At 41.0% G+C, this 22500-nt stretch overlaps 1 protein-coding gene across 1 annotated transcript in view; it reads left to right on the forward strand.

Moving 5' to 3' along the window:
• The window catches only part of tmtc1 (transmembrane O-mannosyltransferase targeting cadherins 1), a 172616-nt gene that overhangs the window by 117820 nt on the left and 32296 nt on the right, over positions 1–22500 (forward strand). Inside the window, exons 9-11 of the mRNA XM_078242700.1 lie at positions 12488–12655; positions 13382–13495; positions 18277–18420. Of these exons, the coding sequence (XP_078098826.1) occupies positions 12488–12655; positions 13382–13495; positions 18277–18420 (426 nt within the window). The remainder of the gene's footprint in view (positions 1–12487; positions 12656–13381; positions 13496–18276; positions 18421–22500) is intronic.

Raw genomic sequence — 22500 nt, forward strand, 5'->3', positions numbered from 1 at the left:
CAATAATTCAATATGATAATTTATCGTCTTTAAATGGAATCATGTTGTGATCTAATCATATACTGAGATATTGTGATATACAATTACGTTGTAATCACACTAACTAAATTTTCTCAGAAAATCTGTTTGAACATTTTGAGGTTTTTTTCTCTATAATATCATTTGAAACTGCAATATTGTCACAATATCGATATTGATGTATTTGGTCAAGAATATCGTGATATCTGATTTTCTCCACATCACCCAGCCCTAACATTACAGAATCTGCCTTGCATTTCTATCTCCAGTTGATTATAACAAAACACTGTAAAATGGGGCCATGGTGGCTTAGGGGTTAAAGGTGCTATATACAACATTCAGAACATAAATATAGCAGCAAATAGCAACAAATGTTTGCTATGTACAGATATAGTGGAGTAATGGCGTCCTGAGCAGAGAGTGAAGTCACACTCCCTCTGTGTGTCGTAATCTGAGTTGTCTGTTGTTTTCGTTTAGATAGCCAGGTTGGTCATGTTGTTAGTGCATGTCAATGCACGTGAGTCCTTACCAATCCAAATTTTCTTCAAAACTTGCCTTTTTCAGTGTGTAGCGTGCTCTGTAAATGAACGGTCATTGATCCAGACCAGAGGTAAAATGTAAACACTGATGTAAAGTGTCTGTACCTCCAAACTGTACTTAGCTGAAGTACTTTGTTACATTTATTTACTGTAAGCTTGTGTTGTCACATTAAACTGCAGTTCACTGTGTTAAACTGTGTTTCGCTCTGTCATCTGTTAGCTCTATTAGCTCCGTTATCTGTAAGCTATATTAGCTCTGTTATCTGTTCACTCTGTTAGCTTTTAGTTCTGTTAGCTGTATTAGCTCCGTTATCTGCAAGCTATATTAGCTCTGTTATCTGTTCACTCTGTTAGCTTTTAGTTCTGTTAGCTGTATTAGCTCCGTTATCTGTAAGCTATATTAGCTCTGTTATCTGTTCACTCTGTTAGCTTTTAGTTCTGTTAGCTGTATTAGCTTCGTTAGCTGTAAGCTCTATTAGCTCTGTTAGCTGTTAGCTCCGTTAGCATTGCAGCTCTATTAGCTACTTAGACCCGGCAAAACTGACAACTGTTTTCATTTTAAAAACAAATATACCTTTTTTTAGGGGTGTAAAGATTCACTGATACGAATCAGTGTTCATTTTGACAGCAAATTCTGATTTAGTCTTAGTCTTAGTCTTTTGAATAACACACCATTTAGTTTTAAAACCATTAATTATTAGTTTTAGTCGACTAAATATCATAAGAGTTTTAGTCTTAGTCTAGTCTTAAGTCTTTCAGTCTTAGTCTAGTTTTAGTCGACTAAATATAAGAGTTTTAGTCTTAGTCTAGTCTTAAGTCTTTTAGTCTTAGTCTAGTTTTAGTCGACTAAATATCATAAGAGTTTTAGTCTTAGTCTAGTCTTAAGTCTTTCAGTCTTAGTCTAGTTTTAGTCGACTAAATATCATAAGAGTTTTAGTCTTAGTCTAGTCTTAAGTCTTTCAGTCTTAGTCTAGTTTTAGTAGACCAAATATTAGCAGATTTTAGTCGACTAAATCTACAGTGGACTTAGTTGACTAAATGTTTCTCCAGATTTTTTGGTCATTGGAAGTATTCATCAGTCTGTTATGGAATGGTATTAAGGTTTGAATATGCAATACAGACACAGATTTACCGGTTCGTCCTAGACCTAGCTCTGACATTTCTGTTGTTCATGAGACGTGTCATTGCCCTCGGACCGGGTGCACTGCAAAACGTTAGCGTGTTGCTAACGAGCGAAGTCAACTGAAATCAGCCAGAGCTGTGTAACTAAGACTGTGCAACTAAACACAACTAAGTATAATGTAAACAACCTAACTGTTGTGAAACGCCTCAAAACTGTGCAAAGTTCTGCAAACCCGTCCTCCTGTGTACCTGCTGCTGCGTTTGTTTAGCTGTTGCGCCTGCATGTGCCGCGGCTTTTTAAAATGGCTCTGCTGCTTCGCATGAATCAACCTGCCCTCAAAGATTCACTCTGATTGGATCTCTTCCCAACTTGTCCCACAAAAAAGAGCGGTTCTGATTGGATCTCTTCTCCATTCGTCCCTCCCTAACATTTTCGTCTCATTTTTATTTGTTGACTAAAGTGTCTGTTATATTTCGTCACAGTCTTCGTCATCATATCTGACTTTTTATTTAGTTTTTATTTAGTTTTCGTCCGTGAAAAAGGTTCGTTGACGAATATTTTTCGTCATAGTCTTCGTCAACGAAATTAGCACTGATACGAATCAGATACGGCTACATCAATACACGGACCCCTGCATCGGTCTAAATGGACCAAGATTCAGCCGATGGCCCGGTTCTAACGTTACGAAGCGGTTGACTGAAGCTTTGCTGTCAATCCAACGAAGCTGCGTGCTGTGTGGCAATGCTGTTCAAAGAGACGGGTGTGTGTTTATGTGTGACTGAGACATGATGGCAGGGATCAGCCATTACCTAATGAAGTTGAAATTACAGTGTATACTAGTAGTATCTAACATTGGCTTTACTATTCACTAGTCCCCTTTACAAATATATATATTTATTTGAAGGTAGGCAATGCTTCTTTTGTAGAATTGGCTTATTTTAAATTATAATGGGAAATGAATGTGTGTACTTTAACCGAATATTAACTGTATCTATCAGATTGAACTGTATCTCATCGTAACGCACCAAATTGTTTTAAGCTATAGTGTGTAGTTTCTGTCTCCCCCATGAGGAATTCTAAGTAATGAAAACAAAACTGTCGGCACATCCACATGATACATGTGACCGCGCATGTGCCCCCCATCCCTCCTCCACGCATTTGCTAGTAACCAAGGAGGACACTGAGGATTAAAAAAATCTGATGGACTCTTCAGAAGAGGTCATTATGTCCACTTGAGTTTCTGTGCGGAAAGTCGCCGGACGCCACAATGTTCTGAACATAGTCATACTGAGAAATCCAGAGAGAGTCGTGTGGAGCTGATAGTCTTAATTAGCTTTGTAGAAACTCATTTGGTAATGGCTTGAATGTAATGGACATTCATTAAAGTGCCCATATTATGGGATTGGGGTGTTCTTTTGTGTCTCTGGTGCTTCCACACGCATACAAACTTTGAAAAACTCCATGCTGTTCTGAGTGAGATACGGTTTCTGAATGTGTCCTGCCTTCAGTCTCCTGGTGAGCTGGTCAAAATCTGCACGGCTTTCTACGTCACTAGCCGAAACGAGGGGCCTAGGGGGCTAGCTGTTGCTCTGAGATTCCCTGCAGTGTCCGGCTGCGTCCTTGCGTCCTACCGCGTCCACCCATGCTGTGCTGTCCCACATTACACCCCATAACGCCCTGCTGTGCCCTACTATGACATGAACTACTACGACTACCATTGTAGTCACTGTTCCATTATCTTTATTGTGACTATTTCTGCCACTGTTCATCACACCCCCAACCGGCACCGTCAGACACCTCCTACCAAGAGTCTGGGTCTGTCCGAGGTTTCTTCCCGAAAGGGAGTTTTTCCTCGCCACTGTCGCAATAGCTACCACTAATGCTTGCTCTTGAGGGAATTATTGTAATTGTTGGGGCTTTGTCTTACTCTATCTGTAAAGTGTCTCGAGATAACTCTTGTTATGATTTGATACTATAAATAAAACTGAATTGAATTGAATTGAATTGAACTGTTAGCATGCTAGCGCTAGCATGCTAGCTCGTTCTCAATAGCAAAACACTGCTACAATACACACAAATTCACCCTAATCTACTAAATAAATTGTATAGAACTACTTCCATGTCCCTGTTCTGCAGGTATTCCACACAAAGTTGGAAGTGCGCCCTCATTTAGAAGAAGTCTCCCAGCTAATCCTGCCTTGTACAGGCTGAAGTTGCACAAACACCTAGCTAGCTCATGTGATCCTTACCTAGCTACTGAGCATGTGCGACTGCCAACAAAGATGTTCCAGAAGTTGCGAGGTCTCACTCTGTAGCTAAAACAGAGACCTGAACACAGGGTGAAAAGAGGAGCTGCAGCAATGTGCAGTACAAAAATATGGTGATTTTTGAAAATTAAACCATGTAAACCTATTCTGATTTCAAATTACAATTATGATCCTGAAAATGAGCATAATATGGCCACTTTAATATCAAAAAGTTACACACTATAGCTTTAACATCCAATCGAACTGAATCGTTCCAGATTAAAATGTATCGTCCCTGAATAGTATCGTAGCCCACGTATCTAAATACGTATCGGATCGTTCTGTAAGGGAGAGATGCAAGCCCCTACTTTTAAATTTCTGTTTTATATTTACGATTCTTAACTTTTGCAGTACTTTTTCTTTGTTTGCTTTACTATGTTTATTGTGCCAGTTGTGCACCAAAATACCAGGGCGTATTCATTTTATGCTGCTTCTTGTGTAAGTCTCAGTGGATTGTAGATTAATTTATTCCAAAAATCTGTTCCTTCCAAGAACCAGCAAATCTAGATAACTTTACTAACAGAGACAGAACACTGCATTGCAGAGGCATGGGTATGTGGTGACGTTTGCCAAGTTTAAAGAGTGACACAAAATGTATCTTTTTAGTATCAAAAACGTACTCGTTGAACAGTTGAAAGATCGCTGTGAAATCCTGCATGTGTTTTCCTAATTTGCAATGCGTTGAGCTATTAGGGCTACGTGTACTACTGTATGTGAACAAAAACTACTACTCTCTTACATACAGTATGTTAGACTCTTGTTTCACATACACTGTTACCCATACTTACATATGGTACTGTACCTTTTTACATACATCATTTATCCCCTCTTGCATAAACCATCATGCAAGAGTTATATAATGTGAGTATAAAATGTATAGTGTTAAAGAGAATAGTTCTGTGTTTAGGAGAGTATGATGGTGCATAGGGTACTGTATGTGTGTGAGAGTGAATATGAATCTTTGTAGGAGAGTATGATAGTAAATAAATGAAAGTATGTACATGAAAGAATGGTAGTGTGTGTGGAAGAGTATGGTGGTGTACGTGCAAGAGGTTTCAGTGTTGCACACACACACGCACACACACACACTGTCCTGTCCTGTCAGTGTAGATGTATTCCAGCTACTGTAAACAGTTATTGTAGTGTAGAAGGTAGACTGCAGTTAATTCAAATGCACAGAACTGTAACAGTGTATATATTATGTGTTTCTGCATGTGACTTTCACCTCTTCTTCACCCTCATCTATGCTGCTGTGCAGGCCAGTTCTTTGTCCAACAAAGCATCCATTTTTCCAGGTTTTCACACTAGGGCTGAACGACTAAACTGCATATGATATCGCGATATGTTAAGACGCGATTTCCTAATTGCAAAGGCTTCGATTTGGTCACGTGACTCGCAAGAGCAAATCAGTCTGCACCCGCAGAGAAAGCATCAACTTAGCACGCTAACGCTACACCGTACCTTGAGCAGATTTCTGTCATTCAAACAACTCTGAGTTGTAGTTTAAAACTTTTACAGCCATTTCAATAAAATGAAGGGTTTTATTCGGGCTCGAGTCCATACCTGCAGTTAATGGATACAGGCAAGCAGAACTGAAGGCTCGGTTAGCAACGATTAGCTAATTAGCTAATTAGCTAACCGCTGATTAGCGGTTAGCTCCAGTTAGCTAGCTCCGTTATAAAGATATGGAGTGGAGGAGACTGCTGCCGGGAGGGGTAACAACCGGACTCTGATAAATGACGTTCAGGGAGCTTCCACAGCAGCGTGGCTGCGTTGTTTCAACGGTTTAATTAGTACAGTTAATCCCACGGCAAGACCAGCAGCAGCATGCTACTGCTAACGTAACGATAGCCTCTCTGTCTCTGAGTGCAACGTTGACGCTGTCATGCACACGGCACGCAACTTCATGAGGGGGAGGGGGGGCTGGAGGCAGCTCCTCTGTGTGTGCTGTAAAAAAAATACACCGTTGTGTATATACTGTATATACTATATTTTTACTTATTTAACTGTCTAGTAAAGTTCAAAGACAGTGTTTAAAAAGTGCAATCCACATGTTTACATATGTTTATTACAGTAAATGATAGTTAAATGTAAATACTACTAAGTGTGGTAAAGCCACATCTTTGTTTTTATATTTCTGCAATCTGCCCTTTAGTTTGTGTGATTAGTTTCTGACTTTCATATGAATGTTTACAGCAGGCGGTCAGTGCTCAGTATACTACTGGGACTGAAGTAGTTCAATAAAAGATGATATTCATATAAATTCATGCATCACCTGATTTCATCATCACATCCAGGCCTGGCCTCCAGGAAAGAACAGTTAGTTTAATCTATCTAATCTTGTGTTGTTCATACTATACAATGATTTATTGCTTGTCTTTGTTGAATAATACAGAAGACAAAGAGCTTACAAAATAATCGCATATTGAATCTCAATCGCAATATTTTTGAAAAAAATCAGATTAGATTATTTTCAAAAATCGTTCAGCCCTATTTCACACAATATTTTTCCTAAATTCACCAATCTAGCTCAACAAGCTGCAATGAAAAATCATATTCATCAAGTGGGGGAAACACTTAAAGTGGATGACAAAAAAGAAAATTGAATAAATGAGTGTAGAAACAATGAATGTGGATACTTCCATTTAGTTGATGAGGGCTCTCTGAATGGTTAAATAAGTATGAAAATGATGTGAATTTTATGCTATGACCTTCGCAGATCTTAACCCAAACGAACCCCTGGGAGATTTAGGAAGAATATAATTGTAGCACGTCTCGCTGCCACCGTGGGTTACCCTCAGCACAAAGGACAGCCAAGACAAACAATTTACATACAGTATGTTAGACTCTTGTTTCACATACACTGTTACCCATACTTACATATGGTACTGTACCTTTTTACATACATCATTTATCCCCTCTTGCATAAACCATCATGCAAGAGTTATATAATGTGAGTATAAAATGTATAGTGTTAAAGAGAATAGTTCTGTGTTTAGGAGAGTATGATGGTGCATAGGGTACTGTATGTGTGTGAGAGTGAATATGAATCTTTGTAGGAGAGTATGATAGTAAATAAATGAAAGTATGTACATGAAAGAATGGTAGTGTGTGTGGAAGAGTATGGTGGTGTACGTGCAAGAGGTTTCAGTGTTGCACACACACACGCACACACACACACTGTCCTGTCCTGTCAGTGTAGATGTATTCCAGCTACTGTAAACAGTTATTGTAGTGTAGAAGGTAGACTGCAGTTAATTCAAATGCACAGAACTGTAACAGTGTATATATTATGTGTTTCTGCATGTGACTTTCACCTCTTCTTCACCCTCATCTATGCTGCTGTGCAGGCCAGTTCTTTGTCCAACAAAGCATCCATTTTTCCAGGTTTTCACACTAGGGCTGAACGATTAATTGCATATGATATCGCGATATGTTAAGACGCGATTTCCTAATTGCAAAGGCTTCGATTTGGTCACGTGACTCGCAAGAGCAAATCAGTCTGCACCCGCAGAGAAAGCATCAACTTAGCACGCTAACGCTACACCGTACCTTGAGCAGATTTCTGTCATTCAAACAACTCTGAGTTGTAGTTTAAAACTTTTACAGCCATTTCAATAAAATGAAGGGTTTTATTCGGGCTCGAGTCCATACCTGCAGTTAATGTATACAGGCAAGCAGAACTGAAGGCTCGGTTAGCAGCAATTAGCTCTGATTAGCGGTTAGCTCCAGTTAGCTAGCTCCGTTATAAAGATATGGAGTGGAGGAGACTGCTGCCGGGAGGGGTAACAACCAGCCTCTGATAAATGACGTTCAGGGAGCTTCCACAGCAGCGTGGCTGCGTTGTTTCAACGGTTTAATTAGTACAGTTAATCCCACGGCAAGACCAGCAGCAGCATGCAAGTGTGGTAAAGCCACATCTTTGTTTTTATATTTCTGCAATCTGCCCTTTATGAATGTTTACAGCAGGCGGTCAGTGCTCAGTATACTACTGGGACTGAAGTAGTTCAATAAAAGATGATATTCATATAAATTCATGCATCACCTGATTTCATCATCACATCCAGGCCTGGCCTCCAGGAAAGAACAGTTAGTTTAATCTATCTAATCTTGTGTTGTTCATACTATACAATGATTTATTGCTTGTCTTTGTTGAATAATACAGAAGACAAAGAGCTTACAAAATAATCGCATATTGAATCTCAATCGCAATATTTTTGAAAAAAATCAGATTAGATTATTTTCAAAAATCGTTCAGCCCTATTTCACACAATATTTTTCCTAAATTCACCAATCTAGCTCAACAAGCTGCAATGAAAAATCATATTCATCAAGTGGAGGAAACACTTAAAGTGGATGACAAAAAAGAAAATTGAATAAATGAGTGTAGAAACAATGAATGTGGATACTTCCATTTAGTTGATGAGGGCTCTCTGAATGGTTAAATAAGTATGAAAATGATGTGAATTTTATGCTATGACCTTCGCAGATCTTAACCCAAACGAACCCCTGGGAGATTTAGGAGGAATATAATTGTAGCACGTCTCGCTGCCACCGTGGGTTACCCTCAGCACAAAGGACAGCCAAGACAAACAATTTATAAGCAGCAGTCTTTATTTTGACTGCTCACACACTTTAAACATAAATTTACAGCCATAATAATGTTTAAAAAAAAAAACGTTAATATCAATAGTGACTGAGTCAGATTGTACAACTGATCCAGAGAAATGCTGAGATCATACAGACATGCTTTTCATGACTGCTCACTGTTTCAATGGTATCAATGGTAGTTTAAAGGAAAATTCTGTTTTTTTACTACAAGTAAAAAATGTAATGTAAAGACGTCTATCCAGAGTAAATCAGTGGTTCCCAAACTTTTTCACATCAAGGACCCCTAAACTGACACAAATTAGACCACAGACCCTCGTTTGTTAAGATTTTGTCCCAGGGTCCCCCAGGTTTCCAAAATATGATTTTTGTATTCCTCTTTTTAGTCAACTTTAGCATGGGTTCATAAACTTATGAGTGCCACTGTATTTATTGATAAACTATCATAAACAACTAGATGTCAAAATGTTATAATGTGGCGCACTCAGTACAGTTACAATACAGTTACTTCAAGTAACATTTGTTTCACAAGAATGTGCAAATGAATTTCATTGTGCTTTCTATGTAATAATGTTTCACATACTGTATGTCCTTCTCTCTCTTTAACATTGGCCTGCAGTACAAATCAGCCAGCAGACTTTCAACAGCTTACAGACACCTCCATTCCTTCTTTTCCACTTACTATCTCTCTTCCATCTTCTCTCACGACTTTGTCTTTCTCTCTCTGGACTGAGCCTTCCTCTAATAATTGCTCTTCTTTCAGCCTTATCACTATTTCAGTCATGCCAGCCTAAGCCTTCCTTGATCATTTTCTTCCCTTGTTTCCGTTGTTGTTCCGTCAAGGCACATTATTTCAGTGTATTTGCACTTGGATGGAAACTCCACTAGTGTGGAAAGAATGACAAAAACCTTCTTGCCTTAAGCCATCAACTTCTGTATGACAGCAAACACAGAGGACATTTACACTGAATTATTTTACCGTGTGACCCAGGTCAGAGGATTCGGCGAAAGTGGTTGAGATATTGTGTTTTTATGTTAAGCCACAGCAGCCACCCATGGTGAATATATGGGCCCCCACGGGACCTGAAGTCATTTGGGGGCATTATGTTATGTCACAACATTTTGAGAAGGCGGATGTTGAGCAAGCAGAAACATCCGGGTCTGAAAAGTAAAGCCAAGAGGCTCGTCAGAGATGAGCTAGGTCTGCGGAGAATCGATCACTGGCGATCGCCGCCCAATGCATGCTGGTTAGATTTGTGTCCGACTTAATGCCGACTTGCTCTGACATCATGCACACGTGGGCAACGATAACCTTTCGAGATCAAGGGGGCCGCAGGTTTTGGAGCCAGCGGACTAGGTTGTTTTCCACCGACTGCAAGATCCAGGGCATGCTGGGAAACGCCTGGCTCTCAGCTGATCTAACAGCTGATTGGTTCAGAATCGACTCAACGTGATGACGTTTTATATCAGCTTTTTATTGTTTTTGAATTGGAGGGATTTTATTTTCTATTTGTCTGATTTAAAGGCTTATTCTGTACAGAACAGATGTCGTGTGGCTGATGGTGACGTTTAGAAGTCAGAGAGACTAAATCTGTTCAGATTACGGATCATCTACAGTCTGTTATTAACATCAGAAACAGATCATCTACAGTCTGTTATTAACATCAGCAACAGATCACATGTAGAGCATTTTAACAGCTACTCTGTCATAATAAAAACAACTAGAGACATTGAACCATTGAAATCAAACAAAACACTGGCTTAGACGCGTCATCCTCCCCAGCTCCACACTTTTGTCCAAATATCACTAGAAATATCACTAGAAATGTCACTTCTGGCTCCAAAATACCAAGATTGCGACAGCCAAAATGCCAAACTCCTGGCTTCAAAACGTCAGTCCCCAAACCAATGGATGACGTCACCGATGCTATGGCCATTATTTTTACAGTTTATGGTGAAGAAGTCTATATCCACGACTTTCCACTTCCGGGATTGCTCTGGTTCCGGCCGGATGTCTTTCATGTCCGTTACCTTTTGCGTTCTTTGTGTTTGCATTTTATACTCCGGTGGATTTATGATAGGGTGACCAGACGTCCCGGTTTGACCGGGACAGTCCCGATTTGACCGGGACAGTCCCGATTTTGAGTTGCGTTCCCGAATCCCGACAAAAACCTGTCAGGACGCGAAAAGGTCCTGGTTTACACCAACCACTATGCAATTGTCCCGGTTGTCAGCGATTACATAGCCGACGTGGTCTTATTATAGTCCGATCATTAACTAAACCCATGTAGAAAGACTTTAACAATGTGTGTGTGTGTGTGTGTGTGTGTGTGTGTGTGTCAGTCAATCATAGCGGTCTGCGTCTGCATAATCTGTGCAGCCAGCGTTACAATGTATATTTGTAAACATTGTTGCAATGCCTCTTCTTATCTGTCCCGTTTTAACGGTTAGGCAGGCTTCACACTGGCTGCGTGGCGTGAGCGTGGCGTTTCTGTTGCGTGTCAAATTCTGATTTGAACACAACTTGTGCATAATGATGTACCTACCTTACCTAATGCTTTAGTTAAGATGAGAGGCTATGAACTCTTGTCAATTCCTGATGATTCATAAGATATAAAGGAATGAATAATGCACAAGTCATGAATTAATTCATGCATGAATTCATAATTCCTTACCATAAAGTCTTACCATAACTTTAGTTCCAGCCTGTGGCAGCAGTTCCAAATAATTCGTTTAGTACCATGCAATGAAAAATATCTTTTCACAAAGTTTTTCACAAGTTCAGTGGGTGCATTTTCTAAAAGAATGCTTTCATTCTGAAAAATAAAGTTGGTCCCACACGAAACTCACTCAATGTCTTTTAATATTATTTGTTAGTTATGTAGGCTACATACCAATACAATTCATGAATATTAACTGAGATACTCCATTATGTTGTGAGCAGTAGGCCTATGTGTGCTGTTGGCCAAATTGTGTCTAATCTGTCTGTGGTCTGACCTGGGCTGGCACATGTTCACGTTAAAAAGCGTGTGCGTGCACGAGCACTATGGTCACGTGCAAAGTGTCCCGGTTTTAGTTCCGGGAAATCTGGTCACCCTAATTTGTGAGGACTATGGTTAACTGCTCCTCAGATCTCTGCATTGTAAATCCAGACAGCTAGCTAGACTATCTGTCCAATCTTGAGTTTTCTGTTGGGGGTCAGCCCTATGTTCCCACATTTCTATGATTTTTCTTAAAGTTAGGCCCTATGTTAAGGTTAGGGTTAGGGTTACATCCCATCTGTAGTCCATTGCTACTGGATAATAGGTTGGGTGTAATAGGCTACCAAATTGGGAGAAGGGGGATACAATATGATACAAATTTATGAAAAAGGAAATGTGGGAACATAGGGCCTAATTTTGGAAAAAAATCGTAGAAATATGGGAACTGTGCGAACATAGGGCCTAATTTTGAAGAAAAAAATTAGAAATGTGGGAACATAGGCACGCTCCCTCCTGTTGCACGACTAAAACTACTTTTGAACGTACACGTTCCACCAAAACAAGTTCCTTCCTGAGACTATTTGGCAGAGGCACCGTGGCTCCATGCGGCGCTTAGCCCTGCCCAAGACAATTCTAATTGGTTTAAAGAAATGCCAATAAACCAGAGCACGTTTTTCTTCCATCCCAGAATGCTGTGTGGACTCACCAGACCCTCTTTCGCAGCTCTGTGGAGGAAGGTCTGGCAATGCGAAACTAATGGTGAAGAGACCAACTCTGAGAGGATATAGGTGTGCAGTAACAGATCGAGAAGGTTTCATGAATAATACCTTTGCCTTTTTTTGTCTCGCCCCCTCCCGTCTGTCCTCCTGTCCCCTCACTTACATCCCCCCATCCTCCCCTTTCCTTTTCTAGTATGGGTTACTGTATCCTGGTGGCTCATGGCCTGGGTCGGCTGTATTCGGTGGTGGGCCGTTGGGGCACAACAGTCCTCAGTGTCTCCATGCTGCTGCTGCTCCTGCTCTTCTCCTGGAAGACCGTCCAGCAGAACCACGTCTGGCTCTCCAGGGAGGCCCTCTTCCGGTAAAAAGTCTGTGTGTGTGTGTGTGTGTGTGTGTGTGTGTCTATAACAAATGTTTAGGCCCACACACCAACACTGTCAATCCAGCAAATTTCCCTATAAAATCTGGCAAATCAGCACACAATAAGTGCTTTTAACTGTCCCCAGTGTATAATTGTACAGTATGTAATCCCTGTACTCTAATGACAACTATTCACTGAGATTTGCACTCAGACAATAGTTTGAAACCATTGGCAGTGATGTGTATTGCATCACTGGTGCATGAATGTGCATGTGCACAAGACAAACAAAACAGAGACCCACACATAAACATTTTGGATGTCCATTGTGAATAAATCATAATCATACAATAAAGACGCTCCTTATAATGGCAGAACTAATGGCAGTTTTACAACCCTTGCACTGGTACAGTGCAAATACAGCTTAAGAACTGAGCTCATATGTGGAATATTATATTAAACCTGCTCTGTGTAAAATGCTGTGAAGCTGCCAGTAATGATTGTTTTTGTTTGTGATAATAACTGTCTCCAGACTGAGGTCAGATGTCATTCTGCGTTGATTGTAATTGATACTTGCAGCAACACAAATGTGAGTCTGTGCGTGTGTGGTGTGAGGACCATTTAGTTTGTTGGTTCTCACAGTGATGTTGCTAAGATGTCAGTACCTAATTTCTTTCTACTGACCTCATGTCTCCTCCTCCTTCTCCCTCCTCTTTGTCTTTGTTTCAGCTCTGGTATCCAGACTCTTCCACACAATGCCAAAGTCCACTACAACTACGCCAACTTCCTGAAAGACAGTGGCCGACACCAGGAGGCCATTCACCACTACACTACTGCCCTCAGGTCTGACTCTGAACTCACTGTATTGATCCAACACATTCTAACCACTATTTTCCACCGGGCGCATCTGCGCTGCATTTCGGAGCATTGCTTTCATTCAAGTCAATGCTTGATAATCCACCAGCCGCACCACGGCGCTTCCCAGAAACACGCGTGAAGAAAAAACATATATAGACACCGCAGATCTTTTTTTTAAAGACAACGTCAGAAAGGAGAAGGCATGGAGTACTTGGAGTGGAAGGTAGATACTAGTTTATTAAACACCTGATTGTTCTGTAAAGTACTTGTAGAGACAATATCTGTGAGTCGGGCAGCAAGATGCTCCGCTTCTGAGACGCTCCTGATGTGGTATGGTGGAGGACGGAACAAAACCAGAACGCAGCACAGACGCACCTAGTGGAAATTGGGGGTCAGTCACACAGTACATGGGCATCATATTCCTGTTTGAATTCTACATAGCAGCTTGTTAAATGTCAGTGACTTTGTTATATGTCACAAGGTCAAGGTTTCCCTTCATTCATACTCACTTCTGATACTTCTCTCATGGTGCCACTGTGGGTTAGCTCTGTTTTTGTGCATATTTTGCGAAAACCCTGAGCTTGAAGTCATGTTGCAAATGCTACAAAAACTCTCCCAGAGTCATTGTTCAATTAATGTCGTACACGACTTCACTCTGCTTAAAAGGTCAGCTTATTTGAACTTTAACTCTGTGTACTGCTGATCAGGCTACCGCTGATGTTTAAAGTGCCCATATTATGCTCATTTTCAGGTTCATAATTAAGCTACAGAGTGAGACCTCTTTTCTTCTTCTTCTTCTGTACTATCTTTGATTGCACTCGCTTACATGCGCAGTAGCTCAGATGTAGATCATGTCAGCTAGCTAGCTCCATAGACAGTAAAAGAAAGGCTGTTTCTCCTCCTTCAGTCAGTTACAAGGCAGGATTAGCTGGGAGACTTCTTCTAAATGAGGGCGCACATGGAAGTAGTTCTTTTGTAGATTATGGGGAACTTGTGTGTGTTGTAGCAGTGCTTTGCTATTGAGAATGAGGTAGCATGCTAGCGTTAGCATGCTAACGCTAATGCTACGAGCTAACAGTTGTGGTTAGCCAGCTCGTTTCGGCTTGTGACATCACAAGCCGTGCCGATTTTGAACAGCTCACCCAGAGACTGAAGGCAGGACACATTCAGAAACCCTGTATCTCACTCAAAACAGCATAGATGGATTTTTTTCAAAGTTTGTATGCGTGTGGAAGCACCAGAGACACAAAAGAACACCCCAAATCCCAGAAAAAGTGTTTTTTTCATAATATGGGCACTTTAAAAATGTTTGGTCAAAAGAAAAAGTATTGTATGTCTACATAGTAGTGAGCAAAAAGTACTTTGTAGCAAGCTAGTCACAAACTTCTTGTTTTTATCTAAACACAATCAGGTAAAATAATGCATAGTTGCTTAGTTCCTTTTTATAGAGGTCCTCCTAGTGTTTCGATGAGCCAGAGAAAGGTCAACTTCTATTAGGACACTGTTACCTCACAAACTAGTTTCACTGTCGTTTACATTCAACAACTATGTAGCTACATGCTAGTTACCTGTCTGAATCTGACTTGAGGTGATCACCTAAATCAGGGGTGTCAAACTCATTTTAGTTCATGGGCCACATACACCTAATTTGATCTCAAGTGGGTCAGACCAGTAAACCACTCCAGAAAGATCAGAAACTGTATCTGCCACAGAGTTTCTTGTCAGTTTGATGTTGGCAAATGCAAGTTGCTTCTGCTACGACAGCATTCTAAGGAAAAAAAATAATGTTACAGACCCAGGAAAGAGGGGTAATATTCCGAGAATTCAAAACAAAAATTCTAAGATTAAAGTCATAAATTTACGGAAAAAGAACTCGGATATTCCTGGAGATTAAAATGGTACATTTGGAATTGGAATTAATTTGCAATTTTCACACTTTGCAAAGTCATCCAGTGGGCCTGCTTGGATCCTTTGGCAGGCTGGTTCTGGCCCGCGGGCCGTATGTTTGACACCCCTGACGCAGATGATTTATCTGGAGCACCAGTAGTGGTGTTTTTAGCAGAAAAAAGTCTATTTCTTCAAACGGAGTTACACAGAGTGGTGTGTCTTCTTTGATGAAATCATCTTTGGTTGTGCATAAGAACAATTTAAGAACTTGTGTGACATTCATTAACACTTCCCTCTTGTTCTTGGATAAGAGTACCCTGGACCACATGTAAGCCAATACTCACTAAAGCATGATGAGAAAGCAATTTCTTTTATGAAAACACAGAAGAAAAATGTTCTACAATTATTTCATCATTTTGAAAGTTTATACAAGATGATTAGGTGGAAGCCTAAATGACAAGAAACTTTGACAACTATGACCACACACACGCACACACACACACACACACACACACACACACACACACACACCTGTCTGACTCTTCCGTGCTGCAACACAGTTCGATGGGTATGCGCTTGGATCTAGGTGCTGATGGAGGTAGGTGGCTTTAGTGGTTTTTATATATGTCATAATTTGCATAAGACCGCATTGCCACCTTTAAACTAAATCCAACTTAACTAACTAACTTAAGGTCCTTATTTAGGTGATAACCAGAAACGGCAGGTGGCACATGGCAAGCTTTTATGCAAATCCAATTTAAAAACAAAAACACGATTCATCAACATACTAGGGTGGGTAAGAACAGAGGCCTGTACTACGAACCAAGATTTGGCGTTAACGAGGTAACTTCAGGTTCAACCCAGGGTTTGTGTATCACGACGGTGGATCACTTGTTACCGGGTTAAATCGCCATGGTAACTCATGCTGAACACCTAACCTGGTCGGGAGCAGGTTAAGTTGGAGATCAGAGATCAACTGGTGTTAAAGCACCGCCTACTGACCAATCAATACTCGACAGATAACAGCGACACCGTTCTTAGAAGATCAGGTAGAGCTTGGTGGGTGGAGAGAGAGAGAGGTGTGCTCAGAAAAGTTAAAACATTTAGAGACAGACAACCCCGTTAACATTCCCTGATGGGTATTTTTATGAAAGATATAGATTTTCAGGGCAGAGAATTACGTATAGACTATTTGTCGGCTTGTTGAGCCGTGTGTTGCCAATGCCACACATCGGTTTGAATTATATTTTTATGTATTTTATTTTCTCTCACAGTGGCTTCCCACTTCCAGGGCTGCAACTGAAATAATAGGCTAAAGGAACGACAGTTTATGGAAAGTGCACAAGTGTAGTTATGGTCAGATCTTGGTCCTGACTGATGGGGAAGTGATATTAATAAGCGTTGTGATTTACACATAACATGCCAGCTTTCCTTCCTGTTTTAGGAAGCAGCGACTGTATTGCTTTTTGCCTGTAAAACCGTGTCTGTGTTCTTCATATTTATGTAGAATTATAGTTTGCTCTTCTTATGTAAAATATGTGGCTCTGGTAGATCTGGTAGTAGCGATTGGTCGTGCTGTGCAAACCCCGCCTCTTTTATGTGAACGTGCGCCGCTGGATTGGGAAACCCTGGGTTGACTGAACTAGTTGATAACCAGCGTCGTGATACAGGTTATGCGGGACCGCGGGTTGTTAGGTTAGGTGAAGCCGGGTAACTGAAATCAACCCAGGGCACGTTGATCTGGATTCGTAGTACAGGCCTCAGATGTGGCTGTCAGCGCACACTTCATGATTAGTAGTATGATTAGTTCACTCTTACACCACAACTTTACTGTTTTGGTTCACTTTCAGCGCTCTTATAGCATCGTCTTCAGCTACAGCAGGCTGCTCTTTTTTTAGAGAAAAACAGCTGTATAAAGCCACTGTTCCATCTCTGCTCAGCAGCAAACAGCAGACAGACACAGTAAAGGCGCTGATATACTTGCTTTTTAACATTGCGTACGTGTGGACAAGCGGCGGCAACGCAAATGGCATTGTTCACATACTTGCCTGCGTATTTTGCGTGTACCTGGAGGATTAAACATATATCCACTAGGGGCAGATCAGGGCCACATCATCCCTGCCCGACACCGGAAGATGTTCCTTGACAACTTCCGAGTTTGCACAATGTAAACAAACAAAAACAAATGTGACAACAGTTGAGGAAGTTTTGAAAGGGCAGAAAAAGTGTCAGTGGCGCCATTGTAAATGGTATGTTAGGCCTTTAAACAGAGCACGTCAATGACAATGGCGAGTATGTTTCTCTCGTTATGCCAAAGAGAGATATCGATGACGTCGGATCAGAACGCTAACTCCACATCACTACACACACAGTGAGCCAGTTAGTTCAGCATGATATACTGCCCCCACTTTCACGTGCTGAATTGCATCTTGCGGACGCATAGGGTTAATTTCTGAAGACGTGCACAACCTATGCTCTAAAGGAATGCAGGATATGCGTGGCAACCATCTTGCATACGTGAACGCCTAGTTAAAAGCAAGTATATCAGAGCTTTTAGAGACTAGCTGATGAACATGGTGGAGCATATAGCAGCTAAAGAGAACAGAGCTAAAAAGAGAGAATATTGGACACAAACATGACTCCTAATGAATGCTAATGTTATCCCATACCTGATGGATGTGTAGATTATCTACCGTATGCTAACAAGTTCACCACATCAACTGAAAAGATGATAATATGGCAATGTTGTGTTTCAACTTGTTTCCCAAAGTGGCCAAAATGTTCTCAATAGATGACATTTGACTCTTTCCTCTGCTGTCCTGTCTCCTCCTCTTTCCCCACTCCCCTCTGCTGTCTTTTCTTTCCTCCCCTCCTCTCAGGTTATACCCCCGCCATGCCAGCGCCATGAACAATCTCGGCACTCTGACCCGTAACCCAGAGGAGGCTGAGCGCTACTACAGGAAGGCACTGGACACCAACCCTCAGCATAACCGAGCTCTGTTTAATCTGGGAAACCTCCTTAAGTAAGACACAAACACACTCTCTGACACACTAACTAAAAGGATACTGGACAACAAGACAAAACATTTTATCTTACCACCAGGATGAATCCTTAACAAAAGTCCCTAGCTAAGAGTGTCCTCTTAAATCCCATTCACAAAGCTGTTGAGACCAACTTTGACTGAGGAATTGAAAGATTTTTTAAGCTAATACAAAGAGCGGGGTTGACCCCGCTGCTATGGATGATGTGATGTTTCATGAAACGTGTGATTGGCTGTCTAGGTCAATGCTTGAATCAGGTCGAATCAGTGCACTTATGTTAAAACACTTCCTGGAAATGACGAGCGGGATGTATGTCATGTTCGGCCAATAAGGGTCTCCCAATCAAAACAATAACAAAAGACACAGTTTGATGACGTCCTGAGGTAGCGTGGGATCATGGGAGTTGTTGTCTTCCCCACCATTGGCGTCATTGCAGTCAGCTTCTCCCGGTTAGTATTCTTTTAGTGTTCATCGCCTACCGACAGCCTCTGAGTCATTTGTCGTTTGCTGTTCTTTATCCATAAAAAGGACATTTTCAGCACTGTTTTCACAGCGTTAAGCTGGCTATGTGTTTCCACAGACACACAGCCCCAGCTCGGGCCTGGCCCGACAAATTCTGCAAATTTTCAGCCCAACCTGACTCAATACCAATTACCTTAAAGGGTAACTACCACTTTTTTTTTTTTACCTGGACTCTATTTTCCTGTTTTTGTGTCTAAGTGACTGATGGGAACAACAATCTTTGACATTGGTCCAGTATTCAGAGAGATCACTGCCGTCGGCAGCGGTGAAACAAGCTACAATGTAAGCTAATAGGACAATTGTCCAGCTTGTATTTACCTTCACTAAATTGCTCGTTTTGCCGCTGACAGACTCAGATTAATGTTCTAAGTATCTGACAACATTATGGAAAGGATTTCTAAGGAGGACGACTTTTCTGTTAAAGATCAGTCCCTCCAGAAAAATGTGATTATGCGATCGCATAATTCAATGCATAATCAGCCAAAGACCCCATATTTATGCAGGGGCTGCATTTTTTCAAATATGCCACACTTTCACCGCATAAATTGCCGATTTCCGCGCAAAATATGCGGGGCTTGCATGATTTCATAATCCACGCATTTTCGTTGCAAAAAAGTCCCATATATCTTAGCAGAAAGTTGAAAAATGTTGTGTTTACTTCACACATTTTCCCCTTTTGCCAAGGGAACGTTATGAAGTGACGTAATTACGCGACGTGAACATCATCGAAAAGCTGCAAACCCCGCGATGAAGCCATGATGAAACCACAGTTTTTGCAAGTTCCCACAATTTCATCGCATAAAATTGCATAAATATCCCGCATATTCCATCGCATTTTTTAAGAAAACGTGATGCATAATCAAGGATTTTTGCCTGCAACAATCACAAAAAAACTCACTCGCATTTTTCTGGTAGGACTGAAAGATCCTTTTTTTAAACATAAAAACATAATCGAAATCGCGTTCACTAAACCCACCAGACTCCATGTAAATAAACAGTAATTTTAGCATCATAAAATACACTTCATTCAAAGTTGACAGAAACAAAATAAACCATGAAAAGCCGTTTTGGGTCGTCTTTCCACTTTTTCCAACCATCACAACTCTAGTTTTGGTTGAAATAAACACATAGTTTTATGAAGGTAAATACAAGCTGGACAACTGCCCTATTAACTTATATTGTAGCTTGTTTCACTGCTTCCGACTGCAGAGATCTCTCTTAATGCTGGACCAATATCAAAGATTGTTGTTCCCATCACTTAGACACAAAAACAGGAAAATAGGGACAAGGTTGAAAAAAACAGTAGTTACCCTTTAAACTCTCTCCGAATCGCGCTCTATGTGATGCAATTTCTCTGATACACACAAACAAAACACACACACATACACACTACTAAGAGGTCAATTTATTCTAGGCACGTCCGGAGATTTTAATAATCAATGAAGTTAGGCTGCTGTGCCTCGTGCGTAAATTTGCACAGCATCCCTTGATGTGGAGACACTTGGGAGTCTCATTTCCAGACTGCGGCGCAGAGGCGTATAGGTGCAAAAAGAAAGAGAAGTTAAATGAGAATGGCCTGACCTGACTCGACTCAACTTGCAGACCTCTAGCGTATCTATTTACCACAGGAGGTATGAGAATGGCGAATATGTTGGAAGACCATTATTATTCTTGCAATGGCTTGGAAGCTCTTCTGAAGTTGCAGTACAATATGATGGACCCTTCATTTTCCAGTATAACACTTGAATAAACTCTTACATTTAAGTTACAGAGCTACATTTCCTACTCTCTCCTTCGTGGGTGTCTCTTCAAATTTGGGGAATGCCATGTAGTCACTCGTTTAGGACTCGACTTTAAGACTTGGATTCGACTAGGAACTTGTTGGTCTTGAATTGGAACTTGATTCTGGCCTTTGTCTCAGCTCTTCCATTCCCTCTGTGATAGTGGTTTTTAAACCACCTAGAATTCATTACATTCAGTTACATGAATGCCTTTGAAGTTGTGATCACTGCATCACCACATTTGCAGTCTTAGAACACAGTTGGTATCAATGCATCGGAATAAAAGAGAAAACCTGTAAACGCCAGTGTCTCCCGAATAATATTAATCCTGGGGTTGAAACACTCTGCCAAGTATGTTTTTTTTTGTGAATGGCTTTCAGGTCTGTGATTAAACTGGAGCTTGTCACCCACATAGATCTCAAATAACAAACCATTATTAAACTTTAATGACCATAATACATTGCATTTATGATGCAGAACCTTGGAGTTATGGTGTGTCAATAAGGACACAAACAGATATGTTGAACCATAGCCTCAGTACTCAGATGCAAATGAATAGTCAGCGGAACATGTAGTGGCATTAGTCATACTGGAGTCAGAGACTGTAGGGCCTGAAAAATAATGACTCAGTACGCCCCCTAAATAGAGTCGTCAATTACCCCGACTCCTGACACCACCACTGTAATCTGGCAAGCTTTTTATACAGCTGTGGAGGTTTTTGGTTTGTTTATTTGTTATGCGGTCAGAAATTCAATATATTATTATGTTTTAGCTCCACTACCGTGGAACACGGTAACAGTGGAGCTGTGAGAACAAACAAACCAACTGGGCCCACAGCAGCAGTGTCTCTGTGTGTGTGTGTGTGTGTGTGTGTGTGTGTGTGTGTGTGTGTGTGTGTGTGTGTGTGTGCAACAGCACTGGAAGTGGGGGGACTTTAGGGGCTGCAGCCCCCCCCCCCCCATGGTGGTGGCTGCAGCCCCTGCAGCTTTCACTTTGTAATAACCTTAAACTTATAAACAAAGCAGTTCCTGTCTACAATGAGCCAGAGAGCATTTGGGTCTGTATTTGATGGGAAGTTAAGCATACGCATTGACCCGCCTCACACAGACGTAATCAAACCTCTGCGTTGGTTAGACTCTAACGGGAATGGTAAAACGTTTGTTTGTTTTTAGTAACAAAGCTAACAACAGTAAAGGTTAATGGATGTTCGATAATGGATAAAATATGGACAACAAGACTATCAATACTTGATCTAAGAGTAAAGCAGGTTTAAGGAGTCTCCCCCTGCTGGAATCCAGATAGAAAGCAGGTTTAAGGAGTCTCCCCCTGCTGGAATTCAGATAGAAAGCAGGTTTAAGGAGTCTCCCCCTGCTGGAATCCAGATAGAAAGCAGGTTTAAGGAGTCTCCCCCTGCTGGAATCCAGATAGAAAGCAGGTTTAAGGAGTCTCCCCCTGCTGGAATTCAGATATAAAGCAGGTTTAAGGAGTCTCCCCCTGCTGGAATTCAGATAGAAAGCAGGTTTAAGGAGTCTCCCCCTGTTGGACTTCAGATAGAAAGCAGGTTTAAGGCACTTCGGCATTTGCAGCACTTCGCCAAACCAGATGCGTTGTCCATTAATATTAACAGTCTTTGTACAGTACTAAAGAAAATGGAAAGACAAAGATGTTTATAGAAGCTGCTCTAGTAGTCTACAATTTTACCAAACCGTGCAAAGCAGCACAAAGAAGAATTCCTACAATTAAACGGGACAGTGAAGT

This window comes from Sander vitreus, chromosome 23 (assembly GCF_031162955.1).
Source record: "Sander vitreus isolate 19-12246 chromosome 23, sanVit1, whole genome shotgun sequence".
Classification (NCBI taxonomy): domain Eukaryota; kingdom Metazoa; phylum Chordata; class Actinopteri; order Perciformes; family Percidae; genus Sander; species Sander vitreus.